The sequence below is a fragment of the Aythya ferina genome, assembly GCF_964211825.1.
Source record: "Aythya ferina genome assembly, chromosome: 6".
Taxonomy (NCBI): domain Eukaryota; kingdom Metazoa; phylum Chordata; class Aves; order Anseriformes; family Anatidae; genus Aythya; species Aythya ferina.
The window spans coordinates 41,810,222-41,823,794 of record NC_140303.1 but is presented as its reverse complement, the minus strand read 5'-3'; the positions used below and the strand labels follow the sequence as shown (position 1 = coordinate 41,823,794).

General features: G+C 35.4%; 1 protein-coding gene across 11 annotated transcripts in view; it reads left to right on the top strand.

Moving 5' to 3' along the window:
* Positions 1–13,573, top strand: part of BAZ2B (bromodomain adjacent to zinc finger domain 2B) — a 128,087-nt gene that overhangs the window by 72,221 nt on the left and 42,293 nt on the right. For 8 of the 11 annotated variants that reach the window (XM_084523952.1, XM_084523950.1, XM_084523956.1 and 5 more), the window contains 6 exons: positions 23–421; positions 2,521–3,130; positions 4,495–4,791; positions 6,973–7,033; positions 7,618–7,726; positions 7,987–8,088. In XM_084523952.1, the coding sequence (XP_084380078.1) occupies positions 23–421; positions 2,521–3,130; positions 4,495–4,791; positions 6,973–7,033; positions 7,618–7,726; positions 7,987–8,088 (1,578 nt within the window). The remainder of the gene's footprint in view (positions 1–22; positions 422–2,520; positions 3,131–4,494; positions 4,792–6,972; positions 7,034–7,617; positions 7,727–7,986; positions 8,089–13,573) is intronic. The other 3 variants (XM_084523949.1, XM_084523957.1, XM_084523955.1) reach the window with 2 other exon arrangements.

Sequence of the window (13,573 nt, the reverse complement as noted above, 5' to 3'; positions counted from 1 at the left end):
GTCATAAATGTATGTTTTGCAGGTGCTAATGCATAGTGGTGTAACAGATATGAAAACTGATGGACAAAAAACACTTGAAAAGTCCCAAGAAAAAAGAACACACCAGCAGATACCTCTTGTGTCTGATTCCCAGACTCACTCATCGTTCCCGTCCCAGCAGAAGCAGCCTCAGGTTTTGTCACAGCAGCTTCCATTTATTTTCCAAAGCTCTCAGGCAAAGGAGGAATCTGTGAACAAACACACTAGTGTAATACAGTCTACAGGATTGGTTCCCAATGTGAAACCTTTGTCTTTGGTACATCAAGCCAAAAAGGAAACCTATTTAAAACTCATAGTTCCTTCCTCTGATCTACTCAAAGCAGGGAATAAGAATACCTCTGAAGACTCTATCCCTTTGACCAGCGATATACGATCAAAACGAGTGAGTGAAAAAACACTGTTCTAATTATTTGTAACCTGTACTGTCTGCTTAACAAGTTGTTATCAAGACTTAATAGTGTGTTATCAAACTTTCAAATATAATGTTAAATATAATTTAAAGTGGTCTGCAGTTCATTGTTAAATTGGAACCTTTTCTTCGAAGGTCACCTAGTAACTTTGGTATCATATTATTGTAAATACAGTAAGCCCTGTAATACTTGGACACAAAGGGTAACTAAAAATGTAACTGCATTTGGAAGGGCTTCAGTATGGTGGTTTATGAAGGTTATAAACTGCTCTGTTTAGATGCTGACAAAGGAAGGAAAGGACTTTTTGTGCACCTCTTAGAGAAATTTGAGCAACTAAAATCAACATCAAAACAAGAAAAATACTCCTGAGAAATTTTATGGGCTTGGACGATACAGCTTTGCTTCTCATAGTTTTAATCAAAATGCTAGTTTAATACTTTCAATATCTAGTCATATAAACAAGACTATTCTTTGTTTCAAGTTGGTTATTTTTAAGTCAAAATAATTAAAGCTACCTTTTAAAATTGTGTTTTTAAATCAGAGAGCTGGAATCCTCAAAAATGTCAATTTACTTTTTTTTTTTTTTTCTTAAACAGGGGGATGATCATGGATTGATAACTATTAACACTCAGTATGGCCTTTGCAATAAAATTTTTATTTCCTTTTTCCTTTCAGGGTTCTACAACATGTTTACACATATCTAACTTAACAGTATTGTAGCTTATTCTTTGTAGATTATGTACTTTTTTATTGTTGATTAAGGCAGAATCATTTTTGTTGACTTGTGATGACTTTTCATAATTTCTGTTCTGTTTAATTGTAATGGAGATTGGAAGAGAAAACTGTAACGTTTTAAAAATGTTGAAGCTGGAGATATATATATATATATATGTATAAATATGTTCATGAAGATGTTTCTTTTTTAAAAAAAACACCTGATTATAAGTAGCATAGATGAAAAGTAAAATGAAGTCTGATTCACAGCTAGCTCACCATTTAAGGATTTTAAAGTTTTAACACAATTTCCAGACAACAGTCTGGAAAAGAAACACTGCTTCTTTTTTCAACTCTGAGTTGCTTCTTAGACAACAAAGGCAACATGTGTCTTTGCCATCGGAAGAGGCTTCTGTTGTCAGATTTAGGTTGAGAGTCTTTAGATGGTGGTCCATTATCCATTTAGCATTTTGATTTCTTTGTTTTTCTACTGCAAACAAGCACTATGTAAATATTTTTATAGGGTTTTGTTTGATATTCAGTTTTAAGTGGCAGTGACTTCAAGAATGTATTGTATTTGACTTAATATTTAAAAATTGATTTTAGATGCACCATATTAATTCTTTTTTAATCAAGGAAGATGAATTTTCTTTATCCTTGGAATAGTCTTGAGACGAGCTTTATATGTATTTCTGGAGCACTACCATGTCATTTTAAGTTTTATCTGAAGAAATATATAGTACTATTTTTTCAGAGATTAAAACCTAGCTTATCACAGTGCTTTTGATTAAAAACATTTTTCTCAGGATTTTCTGGATAGAACGTTTCTGTGCCAAGAGTCATCTTTTTTTTTTTTTCTACTTTTATAGCCATTATCATGTTTGTATTTACTGTGTGCTTTAAAATAGACAAATTACTAAAGATAGTTTTATGTTCAGAAAAGAAATTTAATGCACTGAAATGAGTAAAAAGTGTGTTTATCTTTATGTAGGTACATAAAGGTAATCTATTTTTCTTACCATTTTTTTTAAGATCATGCTTAATTTCTTCATGAAAACTGTTGTTCAGAGCAATGCAGCAATCTTCTCTGCATTATTTTAGATCAGCTTTGTTTTGCATTCAGTTCATCTTTTCTTACTTGGTTTACACTGAAAATCCCAAGATTTAAAGACTTAACTTGTAGCTACTCATCTCTTCTGTTGTCACTAGCACCTACTTTTGACTACTAAAAATAGCTTTTCTGAAAGCACATTTTAAAGATTTAATAGAGTTCATCTGGCTGAAAAAAAAAAAAAAAAAAAAAAAAAGAAAGAAAAGAAAATCCAGATTTTATTCCTCTGTCTTCTTATTTCTTTAGGAACAATATAAACAGACATTCCCAGCAGCACATCTAAAGAAACAAGAATCATCTAAGAACCTGAAGAAGGTTATTGCAGCTTTGTCAAGCTCCAAACCAACATCTAGTTCACCAGCTCATCAAAAACTCACATCTTTGGAAAACAACCATTCTAATCCATTCCTGACAAATGCACTTTTAGGTAATCACCAACCCAATGGAGTTATTCAGAGCGTCATCCAGGAGGCTCCTCTTGCACTTACTACGAAACCGAAATCCCAGACCAAGATCAATGAAAGTGTAGCCATTTCTAGCAGTACCCCCTTTTCTTTGCCAGTGAACTTGAGTGCATGTGGGAAAAAAACAGCTGGTAACCGGACACCTGTTATGCCCTCTACCTCTCCTGTGTTACCTGGTTCAGGAAAGGACAAAGCAGTCAGCAATAATGCAGTAAATGCAGTAAAAACACAACACCGCCTTCATTCTCCAAAACTGGTGGTGGAGCAGTTCAGAGGGGTAGACTCAGATGCCCCCAGCAGTAAGGACTCTGACGACTCAAATGATGATGACGACGACGATGAAGATGAAGATGAGGATGATGAAGATGATGATTCTGATGATAGCCAATCAGGTGGTTTAATCTTTTTAATAGGAAAAACAGAATCTTTTTTTGTGTGTGTGTTGAAAACCTGCATTTTCCCCACTGTATTTTAAAATGAAGGAAAAGTTGAGGCAGCATGGCCCACCCAGTGTCTTCAGGATACCATGGAAAGTAGCGCATGCCTCCGAGTCCTTCCTTGTGTGATATCCAAAATCATGTTTTGAATATTCTGATACTTGGTCACGTGGCAGGTATACTTTCAGCTGCCTCGCAAAGGGGGTCTGAGGGCCTTCTGGAAGGGCTGTTGAAGACCTGACATCCAGATAAATCACCCAGCCTACAGTTCATGTACTGTTTGGATGGCACTGTGTTTAGGAGAGGGTTGGAGACAGTAGGCTGTTAACGGTTAATTATTCTGTTAGGCAGAGTCCATTTGCAGAGCAAGCTTCCCCATCCAGAGAGAAAGTAAGGCAAATTGCTTTCAAGTTTTCAAGACTGGCAAGAAAAACATATTTTTAGGCTTCATTCAGGAGCATGTTAGTGAGTGAGCAAGATTACAGGAAGGTACCAGGGCACTTGTAAAGGCTTCAGTGTTCACAGATACTTTTTAGGTTACTTTCTAAAGTCTTTGAATCAGTTCAGAAAGGCTAGACCTGTTTTGAAGACTTGATTATATTCCCAGCTACTCCCTCCCCCTGTGAGCCCATGTCCCTTGTGTTCAGCTCCACCTTTGTTATTATCTCTCCTCCTTTTATCCACATACCCTATATTAATCCTTTTTTTTGTCTTCAGAACTGTAGCCAGTCTTCCATTCCTTATCCTGTCTACCCTTTACCCTATCTCTAACTCTTCCTTTTTCCAGATTGTGACGCTTCCAATTCTGTCATCTCTTTCCCTCTACCCAGTTCCACCATTTGCTTCTTCCTCTTTATGCTAGATTTCACAGCCTGTGAAGTGCCATTCATGTGCAAGTGCTCAGCCGCTGTCAGGCTCACAGAGGAGTCTTACTTAGCTGTAGCGATAGTAAACAATCTCTTCGTAGAATCATAGAATGGCTCAGATTGGAAGGGACCTTAAAGATCATCTAGTTCCGACACTCCTGCCCCCCTTTTAAAACACTTCGGTTTCTGTCTTCTCCTCATGGAAAAACAAAGAATTCAAGTCCAAACAGCGGTGCATTATAATGGAGGATTACTTTATGTTGTCATTATTTTAGTCATTTAAAAGTTTAGGTAACTCATTATAACCTTCAATTGCTACTCAAGAAATGTTTTAAAAATTTTGAATTCAAAACACCTTACTCAATAAGACCAAAGACTTTACAAGTGTTAAAACTTAAGTGTTTGCTATTAGTTACCTGGTCATAATGTGCCTTTTGCTACATTTTTTTAAAGAGTCCGACAGTAATTCTGAATCAGATACCGAAGGGTCTGAAGATGAAGATGATGAGGATGATAAGGATCAAGATGAATCAGATACAGATACTGAGGGAGAAAAAACTCCACTGAAACTGAATAAAACTGCTTCCTCCATGAAGAGCTCTTCCATTGGTCCTGCAGCTCATTCCACCCCGCTTAATCTCCAAGCAGCAAAGGCCCCAGGCTCTGCACCAGCTGCTTTATGTCCAGAGTCCCAGCCTGCAGTTTTTCTTGGGACAGCACCATCTACTCTTACACCAAGTACACACTGTGGTATCTTAATATCTTTTTATATAATTGAGTTATACACCTAAGTGGGTTGTGTTGCAAAACTACTTATAAAACGTAGTTTAGGCCTATCACTTTATCACCTGATATCAAGTGGTTTTTTTTCATGAGTGTTTGCAACGGACCTTAAAATCATTCAGCAGAATTGCAAATACCTGAAATTTGAACATTACACTTAGTGTAGGACGTCTTAGTCCATGTAATTATTTGAGAGAAAGTAAGATGTATTAACCAGATTTCATTATGATTACACTAAAACTCTTTATTGTTTGGTCTTTATTTACTGTTTTATTCCAAACTAGTAATTTTTTGCTTACTTCTAATGTGTATGTATCATAGTTTGCACACAGCCTTCTATTTCTGCACTTTCTTAACAAAGCTAGTGACTGTGTTTTGTTAAAATATATCTTTACTCATTATTTGTTTTGAAATTCTCAATAAGAATGTATGGATCATGCCCACAGAATTATTTTTGAAAGTTTCATGAAAGGATCATTTAGCAGTTTCCTGATACTTTGTAGTGTTTATAATTCTTTATCTGGTTACTAATTTGAATGATTTAGTAATTACAGCTGCTGCAGAAAGGGCTGCATTTTTGAAAGTCAGTCACGCTCCTCAGTTTGTACAATATCAAGTTTCATATTTACTGCTTTGAATTAGCAACTTGATATTTAATTAACATACAAGTAAGTAGCTTTTTAATGGTGACATCCACTCATAATTTTTTTTTTTTGTACTTGGATTCAGTGGAATAGGTGTCAGATGCCATGTCATGAAGCACATTAATTTTGAAGGAATGTAATTTGATCTACCTCACGTTTTTCCCAGAAACAAGCGTATGAATTACACAGTTTGTAAAAGATTTTACACATATTGGGAGTAATCAGAATTCTTAAAGTACAAAGTTACATTATTTCTCAGAAATCTAGGATGATTTATGATACTTATAAAAGGCTGTTAGTGGATTTTTGTTAGTGTGTTGAGGTAAGAGATACAATACATTAATTTTGTCTCCTTGTTGTAGGCGTAATACTTTTTTCCTACTAAGTGGCTATAAAACTATTAAAATATTATTGTGTTCATCTTACCTAAAGGTACTCTGTTGCTGAAGAGGTTTAGAGTCTCTTTTCTATATCTGGTTTGCAGTGGAGAACTAATTTTTTCAATTCAGTTGTATTTGGATAAACAGTGTTCCTCCTTCTACCATGAGTGTTAGAAGTAATGCAGTGATCATGTTAGCTTAAGACTGCAGATATATGTCCAAGCAGTTTGTCATTTAGGCATGGGCAGCTCCACGTTGTTTTCTGTTGAGGACTCTAATCAGCAGTTGCTTCCAGATCATTCAGTCATCTCCATTGGAAACCTGTGCCATTAGACCATACGATACTCCTTCTAACTGTAATAGGTTGGAGCAAATTTCAAAGAAGCTGTTTGATAAGGATACTCTCTCATGTCCACTTAGGAAGAGCTATGTCACACTCTTATCACAAGGTCTAGACAAATCTTCCTAAAAGTTTGTTGGTGGATGTAGTTGATAGCTTACTGTTCTCTCAAAAAAGCCTGTGAAAAGAACCAACCTTCAGCACTCTTTAAAGCCTCACATTTGATAATTTTTTTTTTTGATTCAGTCTTTTAAATAGCACCAAACATATCAACAGCCGATTGAATTCTGAATAGCTGGAATAATCCTGAAAAAATTTCTTCATGTCATAGTTGATCACAGTCTATGCAGTACTTTTGAAGACAGTCTAGTCATATACGGATTTTTAAAGTAAAGGGTATTTCCATTTTCATCTTCTGTAATGAAAAATATTAACTATGTTCTTGTATAGAAACGCAGGTGTTTGTGTAATTATTATAGCCGTCTGAGAGAGCTAACCAAGACAAGCAGCTCAGTATGGCATGATTAGATTTTTCTTCTGTTTACAATTCTAGAAGAAGAGGTTAAAGGAAAGCTAGTGGAAAAAGTATCTCTAAAAGAGAATAAGTTACTCTAGTTTCTTGGTAGTTGAGATATATGATGGCTGTAATGTAAAATGGTTTATCTTTTCTTTTGAGGATATAAGTATTAAAGGTATATTCTAGGAACATGTTACCTTTTTTTAAAACAAACAAACAAACAAAACAAAACCCTCTCTTAGGCATTAATTAGAAATTCTTTTTTAGGCATTTCAAAAAGACGAAGAGTAACAGATGAACGGGAGCTGCGTGTTCCTCTAGAATATGGGTAGGTTTACGTATATACATGCTATTTCCCAGAGGGGAATTAATATCTTCAAAAATAAGTTGGTAAAGAAATGTTTTAAATATTTTTGGGACTGAAATATAAGCAAAGGGTTTCAGGGATTTAGATTTTCAAGTCAGTGTCTGTGGATCTCTTTAAAAATACCAGCATATTTCAAGTATTCATTTCTTCATCAGAGTTACTTTGCTGTGAACATGACCTGCCTTTTAGCAGTTGTGCTGCTGGAAATTAAATACTTTGGGCTTGTTCTGAGCCAGTAGAGATGCCAAGTAACTCCTTAAAGTATAGTTCTAAAATCTGCTAATGTGTAAGTAGCTTGATCTAAATAAATTCATGTATAACGAGAAATTTGACAATCTAAATAATGATTTATTTTTTGCCTATTTGATTTTTTTGATGGTTTGTCAAATTAAGATATGTGACCTTTTCACTTTATGTGAAGTTCTGAAATTGTTATTATTTGTTGAAAAAAATACTCTTATATACACCTGTTCTGAGATTGATGTTATTTGCTTAAAAAAAAAAAAAAAAAAAGTGTTATATACAACTATTTCACGTTAATCTAGCTGGCAAAGAGAAACCCGTATAAGAAACTTTGGTGGTCGTCTTCAAGGAGAAGTAGCATATTTTGCACCTTGTGGAAAGAAGCTGAGACAGTATCCTGAAGTAGTAAAGGTATGTTCCTTTTCTTAACTTCGGTGTTCTAATGCTACTAAGCATGCTTGCGATAAAAAAAAAAATCAATTTTTTCTTCCAATAAAGATCCTTATTTCAAAATGATGTGATGGGTAATGTATCTCAGCCTATTACTGATTTGATCTCCTATATATCCCCTTGATAGAATATGCAAAACATTACACTCACAGTTAGCTGTACATCAAAGCTGGGTTGTAATTATTTACAAGCTGAAGTGGAAAAATATGTGATTTTTTCAGTATCTCAGCAGAAATGGAATAATGGATATCTCAAGGGACAATTTCAGCTTCAGTGCAAAAATAGGAGTGGGTGACTTCTATGAAGCCAGAGATGGACCGCAGGTATCTGCTTTTTAAAAAGTAAAGTCTTTGATCCAAGGAAATTAACATAAGTTTAGGTGAAGTAGTTTTTGCTACAATCTGAAGCATTTACTGATTTTAGATAATTCTTTCTGAAAAATGTGCATATTTCTTTATGATAGTTATTGTGAGATGCTGAGAGCTTGATCACTGGCAGTGCTGAAAACCACTCCTCTTAGTGATTTCACTAGGAGATACCAAGAGTTCAGCATGCCTCACAATCAACTCAGAGCTACATATTTTATCTGAGTCAATGTTCAGCTATTTTTGACTGAAACTGGTCTTCCTGTCTTGTATAAACCTAATATTGATAGCAGTATATGTGTGTGCATTAAATTACACTCTTTTCATGTATTCACCTTCGTAATATATCTGAAATACATATTTAAATACAAACGTTGGCTGGATCAGGAATCTCAGACTCCGTTCTTGAAATAGTAGATGGTTATGGGAGGGAATGCTCGGTATACCAATTATGCTTTACCATGGTTGAACTATTAGATGTTGTGTAGGTTGTTAGAATTTTGGAGAAATTAATACTATTTTTGATCCATACTATATTTCTCTAGTTTAGTCATGTTATTATTTCTTTAGGATGTGTGCAAAAAATTTTGAACTTTGTCGGTAAATATGTTTTCTTCTTTAAAATATAAGTATATGATATGGGAACGTGGACAGATGCCACGCTCTGAGCAATCTTGGATTCAGGCTGTAGTTTTCCCTTATGTGGGCTTTATACCCTGTGGAAATACATAGTATTTACATAGTAAAAATTTGAAAGGATATTATAGGCTGAGTTCATGGTAAGCAGCTACTTTGAGGTAGTGCATGCTGATTCCTGACTTACGGAGTAGAAGATTGTTTAAACCTCTTCGTATTTATCCTTTGTAAATCAAAAAATACAAGTTCATGTGAGTGTGAACTGCATTATGTTAAGGACCTGAACAGCTTAGTCTGAATAATTCTTTATACTGTGAACACAGCGTAACGTCAGGATATCTGTTCTTGTTTTACCCTGTTAACTTTTTCTTGTGTTTCCCTTAGTCTTTCATTTAACTTACTCCCTTCTTTAGTTCTCTCTCTTTTCTGTCCTTTAATTCATGGGATAGTATTCAGATTTGGTACGATACAATTTCAGAAAGGAGTGTTGGACGAGCACGTTGCTGTAGGCAAGACTGGCAATATGCAACATTAAGTTATTGTACATCTGACTGTAGTTTCTACTTTTGGATAGTTTGTGCTAGGTTGTGCTTAGACTTTATTAGGCAAGGAAAGAGTTTATTATAAAAAGAGACTCAAACAGGACAGCTATTTCAGATGTACTAAGACGTATTTATATTTTAAGTAGCAGCTTTTGACTGAGTAGACTGTAATGTAATCAGTTGAGCTACACTCAAGCTGATAATTCACACTTGGTATGTGATAGCTACGGTATGTGATAACAGTATTTCATAGTATGCATCCTTTTTACAGGCGTTTTTTAATTGTTCACTTGCAAACAATACTTGATAATCATATCTTTATTGATGTTTAGAATCAATTCCAGTAGTTTGATTAGTGCTTATGGTCCAATTTTGATTATTCTAATTGTTTTTTATTATTGATTCACTGTTACCTTTCCCTTCTTTTACTTTATATTTGTCATTTTCTGAGATGTACAGCATGCATCCAAAGTGATTTTCATAATGCTCATGTATGGAACAAGATACAAATAAAGTTTTCTGTGGACTTAATTACTTATACTGAAGAATTGCCTTTAGTGTGCCAAAAATACAGGAGTTACCTGCTTCTGGTGGTGCCAGTGTTTCTTTGTCATGGGGCACAAGTTACCTGATAATCTGGGTTGTTCAGATTAGTGCAGTTGTGCGGTGACTGTGCAACTGCTTTAACAGAGCAGCATATCTGGCAGAAGTGGACTCTGAAATAGTAGGCTCTAGAGGAACATTTAAAGTTTCTCAAAAGTAGAAATACAGTTACATGACCTGGAGGCTTTATACTGCTGTGCTTTGGAGTGATGTGTGTGTGTAGTGATGGGGAGATGGAGAGGGCATGGGTCCTTATCAGTTGGAGTAATATGGATAGGAATGCTGCATTCATGTAGTAATGGAGGGCTGCGTTTTGGAGCAATACTGAGCTATGCCCTAAGTTTGCATCTTACTGTCTTTTATTAATGAATAAGAGTGAGAGTATCCATCATAGAATCACAGAATGGTTGAGTTGGAAGGAACTCCGGGAGGCCACCTGGTCCAAACTACTTGTTTATGTCCAAGCAGCATTTGAATATATCCAATATCTTTCCTGATGTTCAGATGGAACCTCCTGTATTTCACACTCTGTCCATTGCCTCTGGACCTATCAATGAGCACCCCTGAAAAGAGTCTGTCTTCTTTTCAGCCTCTCTTCTGGTATTTACAGGTATCAGTAGGATGTCCCCTGAGCCTTCTCTTGTCCAAGATGAAGACTCCCAGCTCTTTCAGTCTTTCTCCCATAGTAGAGATGTTCCAGTCCCTTCGTCTACATTGCCATGTTTTACTCTCTTCAAGTATATGCATGCCTCTCTTGTACTGGGAAGGCCAGAACTGGACACAGCAGTGGCCTGACATGGCCTCACCAGTGCTGAGTAGAGGGGAAGGATCACCTCCCTTGGCCTGTTGGCAGTGCTTTGCCTAATGCAGCCCAGGATACTGTTAGCCTTCTTTGTGGCAAGGGCACGTTATTGGCTCATGTTCGACTTGATGTCTGCCGAGACACCCAGGTCCTTTTCCTCCCCGCATGTAGGACTTCGCACTTCCTTTTGAACTCCATGAAGTTTCTGCCAGCTCACTTCTTCAGCCTCTAACATCATGAGCAGTGTATTTGGCTCCAGCCTGGAAAGTTTTAGCTGTTTGATTTATTGTGTATATGACAGTGGAATTTTTACTTAGTTTTTGGAGGTGAGGTCATGGAAACCAGAATGCTTATTTTTACGCTTAGGCGAAGAACTTTTTGTTTTGAAGTTTTCTTAGTTTTCTTTCTGGTGCTCAGTTATTTTCATAACAAAAATAAATTTAAGTTACAACACCAATTAATTATACAATGTACATATACATGTGGCCTGAAACATAGAGGGTGTTTTGGTGAACTATAGGACTCCATTGTCTTATAGTCAGAAACTTAAATCTAATTGTCTTCTAGTAGTTCACATTGGCTTTTTGAAGTGCAGTTAGGTCCTCTGATAACAGCAAGATAACACTGTTTTTTTTTTGTATAGTTCTCATATTCCCCCTCTCCTTGGAAACAATTTCTATTTGAAGCAGTGTAAGAATTTTAATCTTAAGAAGCTGATATATTTGACGGCTACACTGCATTTTTAAGCTGATATAATTTTTAAAGAATAATTAAAAAACAGATTTAAGAAAAGTAAGCATATGTAACTATCAATAAGTGTTTTAAATTAGTTCTTAAGAAGAAATTGAAGTAGAGGATGAAAAAACCTAACCTTTTCCTTTTTGCTTCCTTGTTTTTGAAGCTTTCACTCTAAATCTGTAATTATGAAAGTCAGAAGGTGTGTGTGTATTTTTGGAGAAATAAGAAAGATAGCAATGTAGTTGATGTGAGACTGTATTCTAAACACTTTTTTTTTCTGAACTAGAAGTATGCACTTTTAGTTAAATCTTATACATGTCTCAAGATTTCTAACCACTGCATGTGAATAAGCCTTCAGCTATACTTATTTTTTTAAATGTTGATCAACCTGCTAGTGATCTGAATACAGAACAGGGAGATAAGGCGTTTATTTCTGTCCCTTATATACATCAGGCAAGACTGAGGAGGGTTAGTTTTACACATGGATTGTTGTGGGGTTGTTAGGTTCCTGTAGGATGTGGATTATCTGTTGATAATCCTCTTCTATGTACTAGTTGTAACACAAAATTGATAACCTTTGTAGGGTTGGTCATTATGTAGTTAGAGAAAACTTGGGATTAGCCTGGTGGGTAATAGTAAACATGACATGCACATTTTTCCCTGTAGGATTTTGCATAAAGGTGGGGAAATATTTATTTTTTCTTCGAGTCTGAATGCTTGCCTAGAAGGGCAGCTGAACTCAGGAACAGGAAGGAAAAAAAGTGTTTAAAGGTATCTTAATTCTTATCTCTTTAGTGTCATATAACATGTATGTACATTAGAGACTTTCACAAGAGTTTCTTACTATGTTGCTGTTCAGAACAAATGCAATATATCTTCATAAGGCATGAGGTTTGCCACTTTTAAGCCAGTTCTTAAGCTTACTATTATTTAGTTAGTCTGTTTTTTTTATTCTTTGAATAAAATTTTAGAAGTCTAGAATGTTTATCACAGGCAAAAAAAAACAAAACAACACAACAAACCTATATAGAACAGTCAACGTTAAAAGCAGTTGTTGTGTACGTTTGTAAGGTAATTATTTGTTTCCTTTGCTTGAAACTGAACTTTAAAATGTTTTTCCTATTCTGAATTCATTATTTTAATTTGGAAAGCTTTGTTCTTTACTTTGTCTGACAAACTGAAATTAATGATGATGTCTGCTTCTTCTAAGGTGGCTATGATTTTGTTCATTATTTTGGTTTACAGGCTTTGGACTTTTGTTTTACTTCTGTGCATACTTATCTTGTACACTTTGAGGTAGCTTGAGGCCAGAAGGGATATTGTAGGCTGTGTTTTCCAGAGGCCAGTGTCTCTTCTGTCTGTCCCAGTTGCTAGGCCTGTGCAAATCTGCTGAGCACAGGAGAGTATTGCAACAGATCATAGATACCTACAGGAGAGAAACTGTATTCTTGTTTTGTTTAGTTTCAACAATAAAGCACAACATTTCACCATAATAGCACTTCAGTGTTCATCTAATGGTTGTGCAGTGAGGCTTAGCTTAAGTTGAAGCCACTGTATCTCCTATGTTGAGGCACATGCCCCCCCTCCTTTTTTTTTCTCCTTTGGCATATAGAGAATTCAAAGAATATCCGTTTGTTTGTTCGTTTGATAGAAATGTATTCTGGGTCAGATTTTTGAAAGCTGTCTGAACCCAAAATATAGATGGTCAATTAATGCCTATTTTTGCAGATATCGTCATACTGGTTTGACTATGTTGTTCCATTTCACTGTAGAGTGCTTGCCCTTGGTGCATGCAGCTGGATGAGCACTTATGTGCAGACTTGGAAATTGTATTTGTTTCTTGTTTTTCTGTTTTTGTATGTTCTAACTCCAGAACTGCTTTAATAAAATAACATACCAAGTGTAGTGTAGTACGTGGCTAATATTACTGTAAATTGTAAAATACAAGTTGTATTTAAGTTATTAACTTGATTGTAGTGGAAACTTCACAGTAGTGAGATGTATGAGAACATAGATTATTCAAGTATATTTTCTTAAAAGAATATCAAGTGTATTCAAATTAGCATTTATTTTTTCATATTAAAAAAATGGGTAATAAAAAATAAAATTTTGGTTGAAATGT